At 41.5% G+C, this 26957-nt stretch overlaps 1 protein-coding gene across 2 annotated transcripts in view; it reads left to right on the top strand.

Annotated features, from left to right (window-relative positions):
* dpp10 (dipeptidyl peptidase like 10) overlaps window positions 1-26957 on the top strand; it is a 366908-nt gene that overhangs the window by 195441 nt on the left and 144510 nt on the right. For both annotated transcript variants that reach the window (XM_079563408.1, XM_079563409.1), the window contains exons 2-3: window positions 10577-10691; window positions 16143-16238. In XM_079563408.1, the coding sequence (XP_079419534.1) occupies window positions 10577-10691; window positions 16143-16238 (211 nt within the window). The remainder of the gene's footprint in view (window positions 1-10576; window positions 10692-16142; window positions 16239-26957) is intronic.

Genomic DNA, 26957 nt, shown 5'->3' with positions numbered 1-26957 from the left:
TATTCATGCACTCTCAATGAAATCTGACCTCCCGCAGCTCCTGCAGGTGTTGCTGTTTGGCCTCCTCCCTTACCTAAACAAACGCAGTCTATTATATTTACTTCCTGGCCGTCTGAATAATTGATCGTATTGATGTGATCCTTGAAAGCTCCACTGCTTTCAAACAGAGCCTGGGCTACACCTGCTCCATCTCACTTAGCGGTAATGTTAAGTATCTGTTTACTGCGTGGGATAAATAAGTATCAAATGTATTTATTGGCCAGAATGAACAGCAATGCCATCTGGATGCTGGAGTGCAGCCGCCGCAGCCTTAAGTCACATGGGGACGGGTATAGGCTCTTACTGCAAATTCACACCAGACTTTGAGAGCACTGGAGAGGCACACAGGCTTCCATCTGCCGGGTCCACACCTCCTTCAGTGCCAGTAAAGGGGCTGCTGGAACAATGTGTGCCACCAGTCGCAGCTCATAAGGGGCGTTTAATGGATCACAAGGAGTCCTTATATGATGCTAGCAAAACAAGAACAGTGGGTTTCAAGGCGGTGAGACAGTCAGGCCGCCCCTTTGCCAAAAATGACTCTCGAGAAACAACAACATGAGAAACTTGTGTCAAACTGTTCGCATATTTTAGTAAAGTTTTACTCAAATAATTCTCTTCCACTTTACGCTAGTTCTAGTTTTCGACTAAAATTGCATGTAAATTTAGTCGATCTAAGGTGAATTTAGCCAACTTTGCATTTATAATATTTATTCTAATAATATTTAATCAAGGTTTTCTGCCTCGTGGAGCGTCTCCAACATGAACAAAGCACAGATTTGTTCCCTTGGGAGTGAATTTAAAATCATATGAGACTCGTTTGAACTGTCATTGGAAGTTTGAATGATTTTAGTCTCTTCGGGCGTAGCAAAGGCCAAACCCATCCATCCATCCATCTTCTTCCACTTGTCCGTTGCCGGGTTGTGGGGGCGTCTGTTGGAGCTGCCCAAATCCCATTGCACCAGCCCCTATGGCTCCTCCTGCAGGTGGTGGGTCCACGGGAGGACGGCCTCATGGTTCTAACCGGGCCTGTTGGTCTCTCATAAGGGGCTTCTGAACCGCTCTTTGCCTGACCCGTCACCTAGGACCTGTTTGCCCTGAGAGACCCTACCCAGGACACGAAGCCCCGACAACAGAGCTCCAGGATCATGCAGGTGCTCAAACCCCTCAACCACGATAAGGTGGCGGTTCCAGGAGGGGCAAAGGCCAAACCGCATTCGATTTTCTAAACCGATGTAATTATTATTATTATTTTCATTTTTATTTAGACGTATTTTAGTTGGCAAAAATATCTGGGCATGACATCTGGTCATAGTTTTAGTCCCATAAACAAGTTTTAGTTGCCAAAATATTTTTGTCAACAAATTTAACACTGGTGTCAAAGGATGCTGCAGGGTGTTGCAACAAATGCGACAGTTAAAATGTTGAATGCGACGGTTTGATTGTGAGGAGTTTGCCTGTTCTCCCTGTGTGGGTTGGTTTCCTCATGTTAATCCTGCTTCCTTCAGGTTAAGGTGCTTTATTTGTCGTTACACATCAACTGCAGTACGTAGTCAAGAATTAAAGGCCGACCCTCCAGTGTAATATTGAAAATATACATTGTATCATTGTGAGTATGATTAGTGTCTTGACATCGATTCAAAAATAATTACAGTTTAGACCAGGGATAGGCAAGTTTAATGGCGAGACGATTTTCTTCATCGTCAACTTCGGTCTACTTCTAGACCGAAGTAGACTGACACTTTAGACTTTTTTAGTTTTTTTACGTACACAGTGTATGTTTGACAATAGGACTTACAGAACAACAAGGAACATACAGTAGATGGGGTGCACTCAGTGGGGCCTGTTGTTAAGAAATGCGATGGCTGAGGGGATCAGGCTTCTTTTAAAACAAGCCTCCCCGGATTTGAGCGCCCTGTACCTCCGTCATGAGGGCAGAAGGGTGAGATGAACATGTTCTATGGAGAGTGCAATGCCTCTAATGGCCCGGTTGTTCAGATCTTTGACATGAGTCCTATGATTTTTTGCAATAGTAAAGTAAAGCATCACTTTAGGCCACTGGTGTACATCATATGACCTAAATGGATGTTCTGCTGAGAAATGTTTCATCTTGACATGTGAAACGTCCCATGTGGAGCTTAACTTAGAATCCTATACTATATATGAAACTGGAATAAGTAGAAACATACACCAAACAGATTGATTAATTCCAATTCTCAATGTTAACAAGCCTACATTCTTGCGCCTTGACACTATGAGGCACGCACTTCGCTGAAGACATTAGTTTGACCTTGTCTGCGCTTTGATGAAGCCGCATAATCAGGCTCTCATTCACTCAGCACCAGCGCCTCATTCATCAAACTCCACAATAATGATCCACACACTCAGCAGTTCCAAAACTTCCTTAGTGCTCCTATCATGGCGCATAATTGACTTAATGAATTGGCGATGATGACTGGAAAGGGCCTAAATGAAGAAAATTTGGTCCTAAAATGAGAGAGAAGAGACTCCGCCGCGTGCAGTTAGAAGGGCAATTTGTGGGTTCTGACAGTGCCCAAGGACGCACCAGGCTTTTGTCCATTAATGAAATGAGCAGCCGTCCGCATCTTCATAATAGATCGATGTTATGGCTCTACGGAGGGCGCTAAGTAAGGAGAAGATGAATTATTTAAAACGGCAGCCACGGAATGAGTCTGGGAGAAGAGACTTGAAGGCAGTTTAGCTGGACAATTTAGGAGCATAAACAACCCTAACAGATTAATTGACACGTGAAATAGCAAACGGAAATCTATAACGTTGATTGTGATGTTGTTTGGCCTCATCTTTGTCTGCACGGCACCCCTTATGTTTCGAGTAAAGTCTTGTTGCTTCTTGCTTAATCGCTTGCTTCAGTGAAAGGCAGATTTACCTCGGGACGGGTCAGTTGACGTTGACACATTTTGCTGCAGGGACAATAAATGTTCAAAATCATCATCGCCTCTGCATGCAGGGGAGACCCAGAGACAATTATCCACCTTCTGCTTCTCTGCTGGCGGTTCATTTGGACATTACATTTACAGCATTGTTTCACTGAGGAATATCTGTCTCATTGTTCTTTTTCAAGCTGTGCTTCTGTTTGATCAAATGTAGCAATGTTTTTTGAAATCCCTGTGAGGCCACTGTTGTGCGGTATTGGTCTTAACAAACACAAATTGACCTTATAGGGGTACTTAATTTTTTTTTTATTTTTTTTATTTTTAAAGGCATGAGGGGTTTGTTTATGGAACAAGCTGGACGATAAAATAAAAGAAACCAAAACATTTAAATAGGGGGTATTATGCTTTTTTCAATCACATAGCACCAGTCTATAGCACACTACAATGATGACCAAACCTCCTGTTGGTCTGTAAATGCAGTAAATTAGAATAACTGCCTTGTATAAAATTGCTCTCTCAAAATGGCTGTAGTGAATGTCTTGAAATAGGCCTCTGTCTCTTTAAGAACCTCTGACCCTTTCTGACACGCCCCCTCCACACGCTGTCTGTGGCATCAGTGGGGAGGGGGTTCTGCTGAGGAGCAGTGGTTGAAAGCTTGAAAGTCAATTTTGCATAATACCCCCCCTTTAAAAGGTGATTTAAATGTATTTTTTTATTTTTTTTTATATCAAGCTCAGGAATTATTAGCTGAAAATGTACTATTTGTGAAAGGACAGTTTAAAGGTGCATTATGCACTGCGTAACATTTTGGACTGTTGCCGGAAAAACAAAACATGCTCCTAATGACCAGCTCAACACAAAAAATGCAATTGCTGCAGTGGGTAATAAACAAATGGATTTGGATGATAAGCTTACCGTCACATCTCCATGGAGACGAGCTGGAGACGTACCCACTCCTGGTAAAGTTTGCAGTCATATCTTGGGAGGGATGAGCCTCATCAATGTTTGTTTGTACATTTATGAGGTATTTTTCAATGATGAAAATATCTGTCATAAAATAGATGCGTGTATTTCAATTTTATTTATTGGGTAAAATTCTACGCGGTGTGGCTTTAAGTTTGGTTTCCCAGAAAAGGCAAAGAAAGTCTCCTCTGTATCAACAGACGCTATTACTGATACTGTTATCAGTTGTGAAATGTTTTAGTGCTTTGAATTATTTTGGAAGAGCTTTTGTCTCTAATTGCAGAAGCTTTACTTGAATTGCGTTCAGAGTTCGGTAAAATAAGTTTAACCTCAGCCTAAACACTTAACAAATTAGGATGTTGATGTTGTTGGCTTATCCTGTATTTGCTGGACCGAATAAACTACTACTACTAATACATTAAAGGGGCTGGATGCATGTTCGCCATTTTATACTCACTACTGCCACCTCAGTTCTTACATGTATCTGCAATCTCTATATTAAGCTTGTGCATGACGGCACTTCGGAACCAAAGTGACACCTTTTTGAGTGACAGTGCAGGATTTTAGAGGCAGTTGTGGTGGACAGGTCTGGGCTCATTCTACACACTAGGACATGGCTGGAACATGTAAGGGGAGGAAAATACATAATTTTAACATTTTTAAACTCCCTATAGTCCCTTTAAAGACAAACTTCGTCAAAGTTACAATCCTAAAGCACCACTTTCATTAAAAACTTGAAGCCATGTGCTGTATTGAATGGTCCGGAAATTCACTTGACTGAACAATTTACAAGGCACTTTTCAAACAAACAATGCTGCAAGTGCTTTACAGGTTACAGTCAAACTGCCCTTGACCCACCCAACTCCCAGCTCCCACATATTTACAAGTAACTCTAACTATTACAAGGTTCTGGGTTTGAATCCTGGGTTCCTATGTGTCTTGATGGGTTTCCTCCGGGTGTCCTGATTGTCCCATCAACCTGAAACATGCTCAATGACCAAACCTCCATCCAGACTTGGAGATGAGTCTCTGCATTGTGTTTGCCTATTGCCCCATGTAGCATTAAGCTTTTCCTTTGGACAATACAGTGCACTGTTCTTTTGGCCTTGGTGTTTTTTTGTTGTCGTTATTTCTTGTCATTTGTTTAGCTTTTATGGCTACCGCAGCATGCACAAACAGAGCTTTCTAATTGTCTCAACAGTCGAGTTCCCGCATTCGGAGTCCAGTCGAGAAAGAAAGGCCCCGCGTTCCTCCAAACCTACATGTCACAGTCATTAAATTGCCAGTCCGAGTGAGTCTTGGCTGTAAATTACGTTCCATTTTACAGCGGATCTCTGTGTAATTGGAAATTGCCAATTGTTCCTGCCCCCCCTCCGGCCCATCAAAGAGTAGTATAGCGCGCTGGTGGCTAGTAATCACTGCGCCTCACCTGCAGGGTATTGTGGGTAATTGAGGCCAGAAGGAGGAAGACGAGTGAATTTATAGCGCTGGAGCTTAATTCGGCTTATCACGGCTAGAGCACATTGGTTGTTAAAACCTAATGCTGACACTTGAAGATGGAAGTGTAAAGGAATTTCACTATTGAGAGAATATCATGACCCTCCATCTATGGGCACTCACTTTGAGCCTTTTACTATTGTTTTAATTAATTTTAGCACATCCACTTCACTGCTGCTGCTTAAATTAGAAACATTCTGCAAAATTCACTTTTTTTATAGCTTTCTGGGCACTCACAGGGCAGTACATTAAGGAACCATTTACCCAAACCATTTCACACATGCGTTCATGCTCCAGTGTATGAGCACTAGAGCGGTGTTTCTCAAACCACGCTACCCCTGCTGATAATGGGGCTTCCCAAGATAATATAATTAGTCATTCACCTTCTTTTTCTGGGAGTTACTTGCCCGTGTGGATCCGTATTCTTCTTTGTGGTAACTTCCCTGTTTTGATCCAGCACGCCAACATAAATACTTTAAATGCGCGTGTCTTTGATCCACATCTTCTGGTGGCACTCAGTGTTCCCCGCCACGTCATAGTACAGTCTTTGCCTTTAGTCCTCCATTTAGGATTGGGCTTTTGCTGTAGTATAGCCAGAATAGAATAGAATATATAGTTAAATCAGCCAATCTAAAATTACTATTCAAGATTGTTAATAATGTGGCACCTCCACCACTAAAAAAGTTTGTCCAATTAACATCTGATCAGATGGTCAGAACAACAAGGTCAACAGTCAATGGCCAATGTACCAAAACGAAAAACAGCATTAGGACAATCGGCATTTTCTTTTAAAACTATCTCTGAATGGAACAAACTTCCAACTGCACTAAAATTATGCAAAGACTTAAATCAATTTTGCCTGAGTGTGAAACAACATTTTCTGGGAAATCAAACATGTCAGCATTAAAGAAAACAACAACAGCAACAATTGACATCTGAGAAGGGTAGGGGTGGGTATAGACTATAGAGGAACACGTTTTCCCTTTAATAACATGTACTTTAAAAAAAAAAAAAATGTATATAAAATGTAAATACTGTCTAACCAGGCTGCTGTGTGCGCTCGAATTATTTCGAACTGCACAACAGCCTGGGGACCATGGCCGACATCTCCGGTGGATTTGGGAACCAATCACAGAGCGAGGAGGGACGGCAAGACGATGACGCGCTATTCGATATATGGAAGCTTGTAGTTTATTTACGGATAATAAAAAAAAAAGTTTATTTACGGATCCAACGTGACAGCAGCAGACACAATGGTATTTTTTGATCAAGCTTTAGACCTTGTTCTAAATAGTTTATATTCAAAAGTTTACAGCGGGTACGTCATACGTCATCTCATACGATGATACGATTGGCCATGGCTACGTGCAGACGCAAGAGACTTTTTTTTTTTTTTTTTCGTATCGCCCAATAAACGAGTATGGACGATCGTAAACCACACCTCTCCTACGAGAAAATGAATTGGTGGTCCCCAGACTAAATATCACTTGTGATTTTAGTCTGGTGTTAGCCAGGCTAAATACTGTCTGTAAATATTATGAACTGTATTTTTTTATGCTTTTTGTAGTGTTTTTGTAATTGTCTGCAGATGGAAATTAGCTCCAAGAGCTAAAGTCTGGTTCAAAGCATCTTTTCATATGCTGATTAATGGTCCTGTACGTGTCCCTGTCAAATAAATAAAATAAACTAATAAACTAAACTAGTTCTACACTGCCTGACCTGGATGTAACTATCTGTTCTGATCTGGGATACAGCAACACTGTGTGCCCAAAGAACGAGATCAGCTGACGACCTGAACATCCTGAATGGCCAGGTCATTCCACCAATGATGGCACAGGCATATTCCAAGATGACAATGCCAGAAGTCATTGGGCTCACATTGTGAAAGAGTGGAAAGGAACAGGCCACCATTTTTCCATACTGAGAGATGTTCTTACCTGAGCTTCGATGAGTTGATACACACCTTTCTGTTTGTTGTGCATGCCCTCAGTCACGCAAAACGACCAAAGATGTTGTTAGCATTTGGCTTCTCCCAGCATATTCCTACAGCTCCAAACGGGGTGAACTCAGAAGCGACCAAGCTCTTCCACGAGCACGCACAATGACCAGAAAGGTACGCATCAACTCGTCTAAACTCGTGTAAGAACGTATCACAGTATGGAAGAACTGTGTGCCCTCAGTCATGCAAAACGACCAAAGATGTTGTGAGCATTTGGCCTCTCCCAGTATATTCTTATAGCTCCAAACGGGGTGACAAGTATGAATCAACTTGTCTAAGCTCAGGCAAGAACATATCTCAGTATGGAAAAAATGGAGGCCTGTTCCTTTAACCCTATTGAGAATCTTTGGGATGCGCTGGAGAAGGCTTTGCACAGTGATCACACTCTCCCATCATCAACACAAGATCATGATGAAAAATTGATGAATCTGTTGATGTTGCAGACGCTTATTGAAACAATGCCAGTGGGAATGTGGGCTGTAATGAAAGCTAAAGGCGGTTCAACAAAATATTAGAGCTTGTGAGTTCAATTTACGACAATTATAGAACACATTTTGCCTTAATCTTGTCCTGGTACGTGTGAAGCAAATATATTATGAGGTGGTACTTGGTGTGAAAGGTGTGAGGTCCAAACAGGGGGATTTGTGTTGGCAAAGGACACAACAACAGCTTGAATTGTTGAAAGCTTTGATCACACTATGGGGCCAACCCTCTAAACGCTGAGGCCCCGCTGCTCCATATAATGTTTACAAATCAAAATCATACATGGAGTTTTAATGTTTAATTCATGTACACTTCAGTAATCCAGTTTAGCGTGCATGTCTTTGTGTAAACAAAATTTCGCTTAGTTTTAAATCCCCGAGAGCTCCTGCATGTGTTCAAAATGCATTACACTCGCTCTGATCATTTTAGTGCTTAAATTGCTTTCACTTTCAAAGCATCAACTCTATCGGTCGGGTTTGTTGAAAAAAAGTGTTGCTAAGTTATTTCAAACTGCTTCACCCCCTTTTGTTGTATTCCTGACATTCAAAATGAAACTGAAAGGGAAATGAAAAAAAAAAAAAGACTCCTATAAAACATGAAAAACAAATTGACGACAACGTTTTGGGTGTAAACATGAAGTTGGTGGAATTTGAATAAATGAACGAGATAAAAGGTAGCATAAAGGCAATAAAAAACGTGTTGACTTTTTAGCTTTTCATATGCAAAGCTCTTTATCTTAATTCCGTTCTCAACAGGAACCCATGTTGAGCGGGTAATGCCTGAAGATTGGCTGTGAGGGCTTAGCATGGCATTTTCACTCAGGAGTATTTAAGTATTGGCTGGATTTTGCTGTGAGGTTCACCCGTCTGCAAAAGAGGTCGGGTCTTGAGCTTGAGATTCATGGTGAGGTGGAATAAACGCTGTTGTTAGTGGGAAATAAGCTCTTTTCCAAGCAAGCATGGGAGTAAAGAGCGCTACAGTAGGAAAAAAAAACAAATCACTGGCAAATAGCAAGGATGACATGATCATGTTGATTTATGTTGTGGCTATGGTTTGGTTTGGCGTTGGAAACAGTAAAACTGCACGAGAGGGCACTGCAATTACTCAAAATCTCATGGTTGTTTTCTAATTCTGCCTATCTCTGCCCTTCTCTAATACTCAAAATATCCAGTTTAGATAAGGGTTGGACTAGTTTGGACTGGTTTATGCTGGTTTGGATTGATTTAGACTGGTTTTGAGGGGTTTAGACTGGTTTATGCTGGTTTGGACTGGTTTATATCAAGTTTGGACTGGTTTAGATCAAGTATAGACTGGTTTATACTGGTTTATGCTGGTTTGGACTGGTTTAGATCAAGTTTGGACTAGTTTAGATCAAGTATAGCCTGGTTTATACTGGTTTATGCTGGTTTGGACGGTTTAGATATAGTTTGGACTGGTTTAGATCAAGTATAGACATATTTATGCTGGTTTGGATGGGTTTAGATCAAGTTTGGAATAGTTTAGATCAAGTTTAGACTAATTTAGATCAAGTTTGGACTGGTTTAGATAAAGTATAGACAGGTTTATGCTGGTTTGGATGGGTTTAGATCAAGTTTGGAGTAGTTTAGATCAAGTTTAGACTAATTTAGATCAAGTTTGGACTGGTGTAGATCAAGTACAGTTTGGTTTATACCGGTTTAGACCAGTTTTAGATTGATTTAGATCAGGTTTGGACCGAAATAGAACAAAAATAAATGTTGTTTGTCTCCCAATTGGTTGGAAAATATGTTTTTATTTTTCATGGTTGTGGGGGTAACATTAAAGGGATAACCTGGTTTGGAGATTTTTGTGTGATAAATGCATTTTTTGATTGAGCTTATTTAAAATATCTGCCTCATCCATGATCATGAATCATATCTTCTTCTATATTTAGCCCTACTGTATGATGTGTCATTGACTGATTTTAATTGTCTATTTTCAAGTTCTTCTGACACATGAACATTTCAGAACGCATTAGCATGTCTAAACTACCGGTTTAATGAGTTTTAAGCATTAGACGGCTCCATGAAGGATTTGTTATGTGGGAGGAATATTGCTTTGCTTGAATAATTGAAGTCTTTAAGATGGGTTAATTGCAACCATTCGAACGATTAAAATTGTATTATGATTTATTATATCATCCACTATGGGCAGACAAACAAGCAACACCAATTGAAACATTAATTTCATTTGGTATTATTTACCAAATCTGCAGATGTAATGGCAGCAGGAGTTTGATTTGGGCAGAAAAGATGACAGCGTAATGAGAATAGGGTAATAAGGTAATAAAGTAAGAGCCTCTTATTTGAAGGCATGGGATATGATTGCAGACAGGTGATTGGATATAGGAGCTGGGTATTGTTGGTGGTTGAGTGATCATCTTCTTGTTGTGTAAGACACTTCTGAATGTGGCGCGGGTAAATGGCTGTGGTAACTTGGGAGTAACTACAGCTTTGTAGCAACTTCAAGGCAACATAGAAAACGTCAGAGGTCTGGACAGAGTAAATGAACATCAGAATAAAATTGACCAGGGCTGGGTACAGTCCTTTTTTTTAATATACCAGTACTTTAACAATACTGGGTTTAATTCCTGCGTCGTATTGTATATGTACACCATTTTGGGTTACATTGTTCCATTTTCTGACCTGCTCCTTCTGTTTTGCAGGACCTGGGCGGAGGGAGCCCCCCTCAGAGGAATTGGAAGGGCATAGCCATCGCTCTGCTGGTCATCCTGGTGGTCTGCTCCCTCATTACCATGTCCGTCATCCTGCTCACCCCAGGTAATGCTCACACTGCAATCTCACCTGCCAGGGGTCCGTCTTCTGTCTGCGGCCCAGGCTTTCTGCGCCCTGCATGGACTGGTTTCTCAGTAACAAACAAAAAGCTTTGGTTTCCTGCAGAACTACCCGCCAAGGCCATTAATGGACAGACATTGCAACCGAGACAGAGTGCAGTTATTACAGTCGTTGATTGGAGCGACTCTTGACTCCGAGTGGCTAACGATTGAAATTGCTGAAAATGATTATCTATTTTCTGAAATTACCTTCCTGATATATAGAGTTCTTTAGTGGAATTTTCTCAGCAACTTGTTACATTTCTATAACTTTTGATTAAATTCACAGATTTGTGGAGCTACAAATGAGTTGAAGCAGTGGTACTAGTTGTATCGTGGTTGTAGTAGCATCAGTCATATTGTACCAGTAGTTGTTATAATATGGTACGGTGCCCAAAGAGCCAAGCCCAATTGCTGGTGACCCTCGTTCTTCTTGTTGAATTGGCACACATCACTAGGGACGCTACTTTTACAGTGACTTTAATATTTTTCGGCTCAGACTGCTGCCTCCGTGACCCGTCCCCGGATAAAGTGGAAGAAAAGGGATGGATGGATGGAGGGATTATCTCAAAAGGAACATTTGAGTGTGAGGCTGCTGGCCTCTGCTGTCAGTCTGTACAACTACTGTAAAGTAACTCATGTACAATAACGTCTAAGCACTAACCTCTGTATCAGCCTCACTTTATCAATCACTTTGACTGTAAACTTTGCACTGCAATATATTATGTAAACATTGGTGGATAACTATTATACTCCTTTAAGTACAGTGTATCCAAACTTGACTTGATAATGTTTAAATTAAGTGAAAACCATGTCTATCGATAACTTAAATTCCTTACTTCCGTATAATTAAAATAGTGCATGCATGAATAAAGTCTAAAATTGCAGGCGGTTCCAAGTACGACTTGGAAGAATTTTGCCAGTTGTGTACGTGCAACAGCTTGGGAACCACTGTACTTTGCTGTGCTCCTTCTGTGATGGGGAGGTGAATATTGAGACCTGGTGAATGTGTGCGCTAAGGTTTTGTTGTATTATTTTATCATGGGGTTGATCCTCCAATAAAATGTTCAGAAATGAATAAATAAATAAGTACCTTTAACCCCTTAACTCCCACCTGAACCGAGCACATTTTCTCCAGATTGGCTTTACCCCAATCCAAAAGCTTCTGGAAAAAAGGTGTGAAAATAGCAACAGAACCGAGATGAAAACAATGATGAAGATGAGACAAAAATGTGACAAAAAATGACAAAAAATTGACCAAAAAATTAGAAAAAAAATATTTAAAAAAAGACAGAAAATGTGACAAAAATATGACAAAAAATGTGACAAAAAATGTGTCCAAAAAAAAGACAAAACATTTATTTTAAAAAAATGACAAAAAAGTTACAAAATTAGTTGAATACCCCCCCAAAAAAGATGGGAAAAAATCTGATGATGTGAGGGAAAAGATCCATTTAGATGAGTTTTATAGATCTTAGCTTTCAAATGAGGTGTAACACTGGCCTACAGGATTTGGGTAAAGCTAAACTGGAGAAAATGCTCTCTGTTCAGGCGGGAGTTAAGAGGTTAAGCTGTCTACAATGAGTGTATTGGATGCAGTTTAGTAAAATAAAGAACACAAATCCATTAAATTAATATACACAGGACCAAAAAAATTGTGTGGCATTTGATCTTGCGAGATCTTGTGTCACGATATCTTGTCCCATCCCTATAAGATACCCTTATTAACATTAACTTGTTTACACATTATCCTGTTCTTCTTTGATTTCACATTTCCCTGACTATTTGCACCCCCGAGTGTTCTTGAGAGCTGATGTTTTGAGATCTTTCTTTTTGTATCTTCTTCTTAGAGCAGGACGAAGTAACTCATGCCCCTACAGGCCATAAGCACCACTGCAGGTGTCGTAGCATGTTACGTTTTTTACTCATTAATTGTCTGTGAGAGTAAATACTACACTGACAGAAACGACAAAAGGGAGAGAGGGATATTGTACATCCATTTACACAATGGGGATCATTTTTTTCACTCAAACTTGGCTGTAAATACTGTTTAAGTGGTGCTAGCCCATAGTTAGCTTTGCCCATTAGCCTGTTAGCTTCTTCTTCATGATTCCATTAGTGTGTATTGTTGACTCCCACCCGGAGCAGGGAAAGTTGCAACAGCGGTTTTCTGGACAGAGACACCAGGGGGAGATGAAATACTCCCTAATCACACCATTAATACTTCTGTTACCCCCAGATGGACTATGAAAATAATTTATTAAGGTAAACACCTAAATAACTTCAATATGTGGCTCTCCATTAAAAAAGATTTGGACACCCACAAAGTACATCATCATAGGTTGAAATCTGTTCTGAATCCTAGAAATACATCTGCACACGTTGACTGTTCATGACGTAAAGTTGGTATTAGTCAACTTAAATGTCGATTGTAATCCTGCCCATATCACCTGTCCCAGCAAACGCATCAGGATGAGAGAAACTTTGGTGCATGAAACTTTTTTTTTCATCTCCCGCCTTTTGGCTCCACAATGAAAAGTAAAACCCTCTTTGCCGCCGTCCGCTCTGCTCCTCGGAGACTCCGCGCTTCGTTAGCCTTCCATCACTTCATAAACAAACTCACTGCACCGAAGCGTGAGGAGACGCCAACATGGCTGACATTCAAAATGACTTGGCCCTCCTCACCCCCCCCCCCCCCACACCCCCCCCCTCTCTCTCTCTCTCTCTCAGCAGCTGTTCTTCCCATTTTATTGGCACTTGCCTTCGCTCTGCCCAAAGCGTGGCATTTCATAATTAAAAAGAGAAAGAGACGTTTCCAGGGGCAGCGTTCAAAATGGCCGCGGGATGATCTGCTCCAGTAATGATTGTGTTAATGAACATATGAAAATGCCACTGGAAGAGAAAGACACTCTGCTCCATCTGTTTATTTGGACTGTAAAATGGCAATTGTGTACACAGGGAAGAACACGTGTCTCCGCAGCAAACTATACCAGAGGCCCGATTTACTATCATGAAACTCAGCACACCTTCCAAGCTCTCAAACACAATGTCCCAAAGAGGTGAAACTCAATTTGACAGCAATGAAGTTTGGTGTGAATGATTAATGTGCGAAATTGTAAAGCGACCCTGAACATCGAGAAAAGGCGCTGTATAAATGTATTGTGCTTCACAGCTAGAAAGTCCGGGTTCGATTCCCACCAGGGACGGGGCCTTTCTGTGTGGAGTTTGCATGTTCTCCCCATGTCTGAGTAGGTTTCCCCTACCACTAAAAACATGTACAATAGGTGCATCCTCCTGCACATTATGGATTAATAAAGTATACCTTTACCTTAACCTTAACCTTAAGACTAATGTAGTGATGGCCAAAAAACAGAGCTTGTATCGCTCTTCCTGAAGCAGATTGCTTCGAAACACTGCGTCGGAGCCTCTTTCAGTAAAATCTGGTCACGTGACTGTCTCGAAAACTGCAAAACTGCTTCATTCTGTGAGTTGCGTATCATGTCTTAAAGCATCTCACTGAGCTGCCTTTAGCGGCGAGGCGCTAAACAACGGATGTTTTCTCGTCTATATAGTGATGCAAATCATTAGTGATCGATAAATAAATGTGCTGTATTTCCCATTTAACCGCGTTCATGTGGAGAAAGTGGCTGTGAGACAGCCAGAATACATTTTATATGTTATATATTTTCTTATTCTTTACAATGTCCTATTGAACAGATACAAAAGCAGGCGTGGATTAGCCTGATAAACCACACCCACTTTTCTGCACGAAAGAAGGTGGGTCTGGCCATCCATGGTTAAGAAGTTACTGATTGGTGGCTAAGGCTGAGCCGAATCAATCACGACCGTCACAGTGAAATGACAAGGCTGCACCACTATGTTGTTAGTGCATTAGCCAAAACTATAATCATGGATGAAGTAGCCGAGGATTATGCCTCTGTGTCCTCCGCGTGAGCTTATATTAAGTTCATATTTTGTGTATTAGACTACAGCTGCCGTCCGCCCTAACCCTGCTCCAATTGCTCCGTGACCAGACTATTTCCCTGTGTGGAATGGACAGGGAATAGTATGGCAGGCAAGGCGTGGAGCTGATCGGCAGCAAATAGTGTCAAAATTAACTCTGACTGAGTGAAGTAAGAAGATTGCGCTTTGATGTCTTGCCTTTGAGCAGCAGAGTCGCAGGTGACTGAGGCCCCGCCCACCAGAGCTCCGCCCACAGACCCACGTGACAAAGAAACTGACTTGGCCTATGATTGATTTGATCAGTCAAACATCAATATCAGGCTGCAAATAATAAAACTGCCACACGTCTGTTTGAAACTTCTCTTCCACATGATTGTGTTGGCGCTTCAGTCGAGTTTATGAGAAGTCACAATAATAGAGTTTGTCCACAAGAGGTCAGTGTTCAAACAGAATGAAACAGCTCAGAGACTTCAAAGCGTGCAACACTTGTTTGCCAGGAAAGCCTCTAAGTGTTACAAGGCTTCACTCGCCCATCACTAGACTAATGCATTATTGTTATCACTGCTAATAATACAGGATAAACTTTGCTCTAGTGAGTTGTATATTGCAAAAATGATACCTTAACACATTCCCACTGCGATTAAACTAGCAGCTTATGATCATTGTGTAGGGAATGCTTTGTGAATTTAAATCGAACTCATAAAAGTCTTCTCTTTATACATTTTTAAAAGCTCTTGAAAATATTCATGAAAAAGCTCCTTTATTCTTTCTCTTTGTAAGTACTTTGAACAAAGAATACAGTCTGTCTGACGTCTATTATTATTAGAAAAGTTCACATTATCGTGTTTAAAAATCATTGAGTTTATTGCTGCAAAAATAAACATTTTTCTCCATTATGCTCAAATGTTGGTTCAGTTTAGCCTTTTGGTCAAAGGATATTTTTAAAGATTTATTTCCAAAAATGCCCTCAGACCCTTTCTAAAACACATAAATGTTTCAAATTTGGTTGAATTTTAGATAAAGCGTGGGCTTATTTTCAGGCATGGTTGAGTTTGGTGAATCTGGGTCAGGCTCCCTGCCCCTGGGCCTCGCGACTCTTTAACAGAGCTCAGATATTTACATTTTTACTTTTTGGTTGTTGTTGTATTTTCTCTATTATTTTGGCCTCAGGATGTTGACGCCATGCATTTACGAAGACATGAGTGGAGCTGTAGTGAACATCGTGGTCAATCAGGTTTTCCATCAGAGTTCGCCTGCACATGTTTTGTTGACGCAGCCTCAAACACAAATGCGTGGTTTGGTCGTGTCTCTTCCTAATTTAATTACATTTTTTGGTGTTTTTTCTTGGTGTGACACAGAATAATGCCCATTTTTTCAAACTGATTGAAATTTATTACTTTGCAAACACTGTACTGAGTGTCTTTTGTTTCTTCAGACGACAACCAGGCTGGCAGCGACACCAAGCTGACCGTGGAGGACCTGTTCAAAGCGGAGTTCAAAGTTCACGACCCCGAGGCCAAGTGGATCAATGGTGAGTGCCTGGACACATTAGCTTCTGTGGCTTATGCTAATGCTGGATTCATCGTTCATTTACTACTATACATTTTTTCTTGAGAAGACATTAGGTGTTTGATTTTTAGTTTTGACTTCCTGTTGCCTCTCTGTAGCTAACACTTTCGTAAAGGCGAGACACAGTGGCTGACAACATACACTTTTCACATGGTTCTCGTTGAGATTTTAAGCTACTTTTCTCTCACAACATCTTACTTTTGATGTCAGAGCAAAAAACAAAAAGAAACTCACCTTTTGCGCTGCTTATTTCATGACGTTTTGTCTGGTAGCGAGCCGCAGATTTGCCGGAATAACTAAGACATTGCGGTGCCCCTGGTAGATGACACTGTAATCTGTGATCATTACCTTTCTGTGAGAATGGTGTCTATAGCAGTGGTTCTCAACCTGGGATTGTGGGAAAAATGTGTGGGGTTCGCCAGATCGTGTCGATAAAATATATGTAGGAATATATTTTTTATTTCATTGTAGCTTGTGTGTGCTATTTTACCAGAGGGTCATTATTTGTTCTTATTAATTGGTGTCGCTTTAGATCAAGGTGTACTCATTTAAGAGGCTAGATGCAAGTTCGCCATTTTATACTCACTACTGCCACCTCAGGTCAAACGTGTAACTGCACCTTCTATATAAAGCTTGTGCAATGTGCATGACGGCAATTTGGAGAAGTTTTTGTGTGACAGTGCAGGATTTTAGAGGCAGTTGTGGTGAACAGGTCTGAGCTCATTCTACACCTTAGGACATGGCTGGAACATGCAGGGGGAGGAAAATGCATCATTTTAACATTTTTAAACTCTGTATAGTCCCTTTAAAGGGGCTGGAAGCAAGTTCGCCATTTTATACTCACTACTGCCACCTCAGGCCACATGTGTAACTGCACCTTCTATATTAAGCTCGTGCATGACGGCAATTCGGTCCGAAGTGACACATTTTTGAGTGACCGTACAGGATTTTAGAGGCAGTTGTGGTGAACAGGTCTGAGCTCATTCTACACATTATGACATGGCTGGAACATGTAGGGGGAGGAAAATACTTAATTTGAACATTGTTAAACTCCTTATAGTCCCTTTAAGTATTAATAAGCCTTAGTAATCATTTTAGGGTTACGGTCAGGATCAACTATGATAAATGGACTCTACGTATATAGCGCTTTTCTACCTTTATCAGGCCCAAAGCGCTTTACAGTAAGGAACCAGTCACCCATTCTGTCTCTCATTCATACACCAATGTGCGCAGACACTGGAGGCAAGTTGGGTGAAGTGTTTTGCCCAAGGACACAACGACAGTGTGTGTTTGCTGGGATTCGAAACCACAATCTTCCGATCACGGGACAACCCGCTCTACCACCTGCACCACCGTTTCCCCTATCGATAAGTGTATTATTAATGGCCTATTAGTATGTCAACAGATAAAAGTATATTAAGCAGTGTGTTAAAACTTTACAAGCATGTTATCAATGCTTATTACTTACTTATTAATACGTAATAAGTACACCATGATATAAAGCGCTACCTAATTAGGCCCGAGCCGGACGCAGTCCTGGCAAGGGACTATTGTTTTTGGGTGGTTTCTTATTATTATTATTTTTTTTCTCCGGAAATGATCGCGTTTTTGACCCGCTGAACGTGGGCGAAAACTCACCAAAATTGGCGGAGGCAATGAGGCAGCGAAAAAATTTATGATATTGGACGAATGGGACACGCCCTCAACAAAATGGCTCCACAGCGCCCTCTGGAAGCGGACCCCATTTCAAAAAAATTGGGGCGTTTTTGGGCGTACGCCCGAATCACTCGCCACAGTGAGAGGGGACATCAGGACAAGCCCAAAACTCACTTGGAGCGCCACGCCCACTCGCACAGGGAGGCGGCCATCTTGGCTTGTAAGTGGCCCGCCCATCCTCCGTGAAAATAGCCAGAGGTCTTAGCCTAGCAGCATACTGGCCTCTGTCAGAGGCCTCTGTGTCCTGAAATTCGCCAATTTTCCAAATTTCTCCCTTTCTTCACAAAAGCCACACTTTTGGACTCGTAGGTACTTATACTACCCCTCTGTCACAGACAGAAGCTTTAATTTGGACGTTTTTGCCTCCAAAGTCACGTTTTTCTCAACAGTACAATCACAGGAAGTTCAATTCGTCTGTTTCCTGTCCGTCTCTCTGTGTGCTCCTCGTACTATATGGGTCTCACCAAAATATTGCTTCAATATCGAGGGTGCTGCAGGGCTGAAACCCTCTCTCAACGTTTCTTTGGGCAGCCTGGAATTTACCCTAATTAAATAATGATAGAATATATTATTCTCTAAACTGTAAAACCGTTTCCTGCAAACACACAAGTGCGGGGTCTTTCCTGACATTAACATCACATCCGCTGTGTCATAACATCAGCCTGAGTAGCTCCATTGGTAGAGAGCTGGATTAGTGTACAGGAGGTTGTTGGATCAAATCCCAACCTTGACTCTTTTCTATTTCCTTTTTCTTTTGGACTGAGCACCTTCCAGGAAGAATATGTATCACCACCTACGGTCACACAATCAATAAAAACTGGGAAATGACCCCTCTCCTCCAATGTGTTGCTGGGACCAAATTTCGACCTGGGAATTTAATTAAGCCAAGCTGTCATCAGGCCCATGTTTCAAGTAAAAGAGGTTGCGAGTCCAAACACAGCCTTGACACTTTTCTATTGCTTTCACCTTTTACATGGGCTGCTGCACACATTGTCACAGCCTAAAACACATGAGTCCGGGGCATTTCACCAGACTTGTTGTGCCTGTGCAGTGTCATAGCTTGAGTGTTGGGCTTATAACCATAAGAGTGCTGGTTCAATTCTGACCTTATTTCTTTTTCTTTCTTTATTCTTTTTCTTCACTGCGCCTATAGTCCCACCCTCATGAAAAACACTTTCTAAATATGCGCCACGAAAGAGACAGAAATGGGGGGATAGGGAAATAATTGAGACAACACTGTCCAATAATTTACACCAAAGGAGCCCACATCAGGCTGCAATTACTAAGGAGCTATAGCTCAAGGATAGTGTGATTGTCTTTGGTGTAGGAGGTTGCCAGTTTAAATATGTCTGGGACACTTTTCTAATGCTTTCTCTTTTCTTGCCGATATATTAATAGGATTTCTGATACAGTGAAGTCTGTCAGTGATTTCAACAGTTTTTACAGTTTCTGCAACAAAATAGGGATTTTTGCAACTACACCACAATTATGCAACTACATAGGGATTTTCACAATAGCACTATAATGCAACTTAATAGGGACTTTCGCATAACATGCACTGTAATGCAACTTAATTCACCTTACTCCAAAGGCTCGCGTGGGCACCTCCATGAATTGTGGCCGCCCCTTTTCTCCTATGTGTTAACATGGGGCTGGAAAAGTCCACATAAAATCAGTCTCTACACGAAAACAAAGCCGTTTTCAGGCCACACAGAGAAACGCTGTAGGGTTGACTTGTTGGTGCAAATGAACATCAGACATTTTACACAAATCAATCAACTACACATCAGATTTCAGCGGAGAATCTTTTCCCTCGTTCTCCGTTAAAATGAACGGACTTCGCGCTCGACCAGAAGCGTCAGGAAAACAAGGTGCCGAGACAACGCTAAAAGTGGCCAAAGTGGGCGGAATAAGGTGAATAGAGACTTTCGCATAAAATGCACTGTAATGCAACTTAAAGGGACTTTCGCATGACATGCACTGTAATGCAACTTAAAGGGACTTTCGCATATTATGCACTGTAATGCAACTTAAAGGGACTTTCGCATCAAGATGTGCGAGTTCAATTGTGGGGCTCGCAAGGACCTAGTGTGATGAAGAGTGGTCGCAAGGCATGAGAATGAGCGGAAGTGGCCGCAAGGGACGAGAGCGAGCGGGGGCGGTTGCAAGGGACGAGTCCCCAAGGGCGAGGGCCTTCATCGCCGCTTGCGGCTTTAATTCATTTTATTTTCTCTTGTTTTTAAGAATTATATAGGCTACTGTCTCAGTTTCAATGAGGCAAGGCAAGGCAAGTTTATTTGTAGAGCACAATTCAAACACAAGGCAATTCAAAGTTCTTCACAGTTGCATAAATACAAGAAAGCAAATAGAATAAATAAAAACATCAACATAAAATTAATCAATTACAATAAAAGGCAAGAGTGCAGATAAAATACTTTCAGTCATATGCATGGGCAAAAAGAACTGTTTTCAGCCTGGATTTGAACATTGTCAGAGTCGAGGCCTGTCTCACATCCTCATGAAGACTGTTCCCGATTATAGCTGCATGAAACTGAAACGCAGCCTCACCGTGTTTATTATTGACTCTGGGAGCCACCAGGAGGCCCCTTCCTGAAGTTCTCAGGGCCCGAGATGGTTCATACGGCTGTAACATGTCAGAGATGTACTTTGGTGCTAAACCATGAAAAGACTTGTGCACAAGCAGAGCTGCTTTAAAGTCTATTCTCTGACTTTAATAAGCTACATACAAACATACGGGCGTGGGTCACAAACCCCATTAATTATTATAATGGGGGTCACGGCTCCAAAAGGTTGAGAACCACTTGTCTACAGTAATGATATTTGAAAATCGCTGCTACAAAGACAGATTCCTGGCGTCTACATGAACATATTGTCTGTGGGTTTAACACAGTTATGAGATAAAGCAGGGGCGATGCTCATCTAAGGCGCACGGCTGCCGCCTCGTCGTTGCTTTGATTTTCAGCGTGACTTTTTACAGCGATCGCTAAAAGCTTTCTGCTACTGCTGCTAATGAAGCTTGATTAATTTCCAAATACAATTACGTGTTGATTGAATATATACCAAGCCAAGCGTGACTGTGTTTAGCCAGAGGTTGTTTTGACAATCACTGATTCTTATGGCAATTTTAACCTGAACATCACAGTTAGTCGGTTACTCAGTTAGACAGTTAGTTAGATGCTACCCTTCTTTGCTAACTATATCTCCTAACCCAACCAAAAGCCGCTCTTGCAGTCAGTCCCAAGCCTATATTAACACAGAACTGTTTCTCCACTTACTCTTCACTCCTGCAGCTCTTCACAAAGGCAGCCTTGGTGTTGTTTTCTTGCCCATTTTTGTTATTTTGGAACGTTCCGGTCGTGGTGACATGTTCGCTGATGTTCTTTTTTTTCATGAACTGTTATTTTGTGCTGCCTGTCACTGTTAAAGTGTGACAGCAACATTTCTTCGTCCGTGCAGCGGCGCCTCAAAAGGAGAGGTCTCACTTTAGACACAAAATGCCTTTTTTACAGTCCGATGGGCATCATGTTATCAATATAGTCATTTCATGTTGTCAAGAAAAGGCTCAAACTTTGCACACTTTTGTTGGTCTAATTTTGGCTCCTATTTTGACATTCTAGAATACATGAACATCTGCCTGTTGCCACATTTTCCGATCAACCAATGCAGGCGGTAAAAGATTACAATGTATAGAATAAAATAAACTTGGTACATCTCATCTACAAGCTCTGCGTTACCCTGTCTCCAGTTAACAAGCTGCATTACCCTGGCTCCTGTACTGCACACATCTCTGCAGCGTCTCCTCCTCCTTATTTACATGGTATTGATCCTTTTGTGCCGGAGGGGACGCACATGTAAAGCCTGGACGATCTTGGCTCCAAACACACAGCGCATAAGAAGTCCCATGAAGCGTGCAGCACGTGAATCTGATCAGGCTTCGCTCCAATGGCCTCGTGTGCATTACAATACCTTACATGCTTTTATCTGCTTTCTTGTAATAGTATGCAACTGTGAAGCATTTTGAATGGCCTTGTGTATGAATTGTGTTCTACAAATGCTGCAAATACTGTGGCAGTATTTGAACTTGAGTGTCATCGATTTGTAAGTAACAGCGCTCTTACTCAAGTTAAGGTTTTCATAATACCTTCCCCAAAACTGCAACCGCTAAAAGTCCTACGTTGACGTGAAAAGAAAAAAGTTTCTTGCAACCGACCTTCTAAAACATAAATAAGACTATTTTCTTCTACAGTTACTTGGGGGTCATTTACCAAGCGTTTGCTCATTGGCAAAAGAGTAGCATGTGTATTAAAGTGCAAAAGTGCATAATAATATAAGATTTAGGCCCGTAATAGCGACACACACAATTTCAAATGCTTCAAACTACTGCATATCCTGTTTTCCTGCTTGTGTTTGCTATTTAGCATCTGTCAGGATGAATGAGACTTTTCAAATATCGTATATGACTGGACTCTCTACCAGCGTTGTCAGTGGAAGCCCTCTTAGTCCATATGAAGTCAAGCTGAGGACCAAACGCAAACATTTTATCAATCCAGTGTATCGTCCATACGAGCCCGGCGTTTTGGGGGTCTGTAAACAAACATTTTCCAAATTAGGTCCCGGAGTGGAAAGATCTCAAAATGCCGTTTACGTGGCGCCGTTGTTACAACGTTTCCGCAACTTTTACTAAACATCGCAGCGCCAGAGTGGTGTTTGTTATCCATAATCTACTGACCTTATAATGACTTTTACTGATGGATCTATGATGCTTTTACTTTTACTCACTTCTTTGTTCCACTGCAGTCCACAAGCCACAGGTGAAGTAGAAAAACACGGCCAAGTCAGTCTGTGTTTTTGGACTGACGGTAAAAGTCACTGACAGGTTTTTCGTCTTTTGTCCTGTTATGTCTGAAGAATAAACTCGCCTCCTCATCTCTTCGGTAAATCGTATATCCTTGAATCACTTTCAATTTACTTTATTTTACATGTGCCCTCTACATCTTGTTCTATTATCTATGTTAGCGTCACAGCGCCTCACACAGGCCTGGACCTGGGTCAACCCATGTGGACGAACACATAAACTGGCTTCGTGCTTAAAAAGAAAGTTTCTGAAAATTTAGGCGTTTTGTCTTCATGTGGATATTATTCTTAGTCTTTCGGATGAAAATACTTTTAGTTTTAGTCATATTTTTGTAATTTCTAAGTCTAGTTCTATCTTTTTTTTTTAGTTCTATTTCAACAAATGAATTTAGGTTGATAGCATTAATATATTGAAGTATTGTATAAGTATTGAAAATAAGTATTAGCAATTGCGATAAGGTAGACAGGCTATACTAAGTTTTTGACTGACAGATTACACCACAATAGGCAGAAGTGTTATGCGGCTTTTCCCAAAAGTGGCTGCTTTCCTCATCCTTTGATCATCACTTTGAGATGTTTTATTAACAGCGCCGTCTGCACAGTCATTTATCAACATGCTTTCTGTGTTCATACCGCTGCCGTATTTAATTGGGGAAAAAGCTGAAAAGATGAAGTCCCAGTTTGATAGCTGCCAGTCATGTGCTCAGACGATGGAGCCATAGGCGCAGACTGGAGTCACGTGTCGCAGGTGTGTTCTCCGGCTCTGTGCTCAAGCCCCGGTTACAAATGTCTGAGTCTGACGAACCATTTTCTCACATTTTTATCTCGTCAGCGAAAAAGTATAAACTAGGGGTGTGTATTGCCTAGTCTTTGGCAATATGATATATCCCGATATTGAAGTATCTATTCAACTATACCTATCTATCCACAGTATCTATCTATAATATGTCATATAAATCCTTTTCACTAATGGGCATCTGACTGTGGTGTTCTATGGTGATCATGTAACTTTGAACGGAAAACAGATTTCTTGGAAGCCGAGTAAATGAAACCAACGTTTTCTGGTATTTCTATAGTTGGGAGTCCTTCAGTCGATCAGTAATAACAGAACTGAGTCCATTTCATCCATTAAAATTAACGATTGCTCAGACGTGGCATTTAAAACCTTGTCTAATCAACAACTACCGTCACTCATCTCTGTGGCTCATCTGTGCATTAGATCGGAGACGTAATGACAACATGGGCATCACCATGACTACGAAGAATGGAGCTCTCTCTCTTCGTTATCTTTATGTTTTAGCACAAACTGGACGCACTTCTCGCCACTTCACTAATTGAAGCACGTGTATTAATTGAACCTGCTGTATTTAAATTTAGTTCCCTGCTAAAAGTAGCACACCAAAACAGTGGAGAAAGTGAGGATGGTGGTGGCTTCTCGTAGTAATCCAGGTCTTTATCTTTGCTGTACAAGCCACAGTGAGGTCAAATGTAGAGTTTTAAAAATGTCCCAGAGCGTCTCTACTCTTTTTTCTCCATACTAAACTTTTGCTGTGTTTCTCTAACTCTCATTAGATTCTATTATATTGGTACTCAAGCGGGCTGCATGCTGCGCTGCCATCTAGCGGGTGGGAGTAAAAGTGCAGGACCAAAGTGAGACGCTGCAATGTATATTTCCCCCCAAAATAGACGTTTAAATATTGATTCAGATTCTTTTTGAATTGATACGAGAATTGTGCAACGTAATATTGCGATATATCGGCGAATCGATATGTTTCAACACCCCTAGTAACCCCCCAACGTTACGTTATTGTCATTTAAGAAAGGTTTTGTCATAGTCTCCTCCGCTCTCTACCACCATGGATACTGTATTAACTGGATGACTCATGGACTTAAACGGGCGAGACGCAAGTTAGCCATTTTATACTCACTACTGCCACCCCAGGTCATATGTGTAACTGCACCTTCTATATTAAAGGGGGGTATTATGCAAAATCGACTTTTTCAAGCTTTACATCATGTTATTATGTCACTCCCTCATTAAAAACATGCCTGAAGTGTTGCCTGGACACATTCACGTATTTTTGAGTCATCTGTAAAAACTCTGATGGCGGCCATTTTAGGGATAGGTTTGCCTGAGTCCTCCTAGGAACGCCCCCACCTCCCGGAGACGCCTCCGAGCTTTCGTCACCAGCCGAGTAACCAACCACTGCTCCTCAGGAGAACCCCCTCCCCACTGATGCCACAGACAGCGTGGACCCGAAGTAACACCGTTTTTAGTGACAGTGCAGGGTTTTAGAGGCAGTTGTGGTGAACAGGTCTGGGCTCATTCTGCACATTAAGACATGGCTGGAACATGTAGGAGGAAGGAAAACACTTAATTTTAACATTTTTAAACTCTGTATAGTCCCTTTAGCAAACATTTTTAGCAGTAGTTTTTCTTAAATTATATTTTTGGAGAGTACTCTTACTTCTACTTCTGTGAAATTGTTGTAATGTAACAGAAGTCTTACACGGGTGAATGTGTTTTGGCATCTCTGACTGTAGTCCAATTGATTTTCATAGGCTTTGCTCCTTTATCCTGGCGAGCACAATGCGTCCCAGGCAACCAATACAGTCCTCAGTAGCATTCCCATTTCCTCGCTCCTGCTGCCTGCCTTCGTCCGCGGATTACTGTGTTTGTTTTGGATCTCCTCCGCTGCGGACTGCGTGACTCGGGCCCTTTTGACGCTTTGGGGCGAGCAAAGGCCTTTCTGTCCGTCAATATTTCATTCCCAGGTGACGCTTTTCCACTATCTTCACAGCGCTATTCCCTGATTTGACCCCAGGCAGGAGAGAAAAGGAGATAGAGAGAGAGAGAGAGGTGTGTTCAGCGAAAAGGCTCGGAGAATAGTGAGGTTTATAGGCTCGGTTTGTGGATGGATGGGGCAAAATAGACCGCAGACAAATGGAGGGAGATAAGACGGACAGACGGGCGAGAAAAGAAAGATTGATCACACGGATTTAGAGCAAAAATGAGATTTTTTTTTTTCTTTTTGGCGCCCAGGCTTTGAAGGTTGTACAGAAAAGACTGGGATGTCTGGCTCCATGATGTGAATGGCTAAATCTAGGGATGTGCTGAATAATTAACGGCCGACGGGATGTACAGAAATGGAGCTGTGATACTTCGAGTTGATAACACGGAGAGAAATCAGAGAGAGAATAACCAGTGGTAATTCGTGATACCGCAACAGCATGTACGAAAGCCCCCAAATCCACAGCACAGCAGAGATTTGACTTGCGTTTGGCTTTTCAGATGCTTGGTTTGTTTTGAATAGAGGCGATTGCATTCTTAACATGATTTGTACGACCATTTAAACATAGTAAAGTTCAGCTTCTATGTAAATTACAATAAATTGACTTCTTTATCATTTGCAAATCGTTTAACTCACGTGTGTCTAAATGTTTTGCAAATTGAATATGTGTTTATTTGACCTTCTGGGCCTTTTGAATGATATTGTTAGAGGATAACATTGGGTCAGGCTTTACAGTCGTACTATCTCCGTCATAGCCTTGACTGTGGTCCTCAGGCGCCCACTCTCAGCCACTGAATGCTTGTGCATCAGTATGACGCTCTGAGAGGGTATTTATCCCTTTTCTGTGGAAGCATAGACAGACTTGAATGGTAGGACTAGCGCAACGTCTCGAGTTCATGTCTCCGGGTCCCGCACCGATGGTAAATAAACTTCTCCTGCATAAGACATCCAGACTGCTGCCTGTTTTTCATCTATCGTCTCGAACACCATTGTTATTTCTCTAACAGATGTGTTTTCTAAAGTCTTTGCTGATGTAAGGCTAGCAGACTGCAGGCTGAAACGACTCAATTCCGATTTCCCATGCGACCTGTATCTGATCTTTTCATGCCAGTCTGGATGACACAGATCCGATCTTTTTAAATGTGACCCAGGCCACTTGGATATGTCCTGAATTCGATATGTATCTGATCTTTTGCGACTTTAGTCTAAGCGGCCTGGTTGCAATTATCTGACCTACGTGTCATCGATGTGCTGCAGATGCCATTCCGTCTGCATTAAAGAGGACGGGAATTGACAGA

This window comes from Gobius niger (assembly GCF_951799975.1).
Source record: "Gobius niger genome assembly, chromosome: 9".
Lineage (NCBI taxonomy): Eukaryota > Metazoa > Chordata > Actinopteri > Gobiiformes > Gobiidae > Gobius > Gobius niger.
The sequence above is the reverse complement of the archived record's forward strand: the minus strand, read 5'-3'. Positions and strand labels throughout refer to the sequence as shown.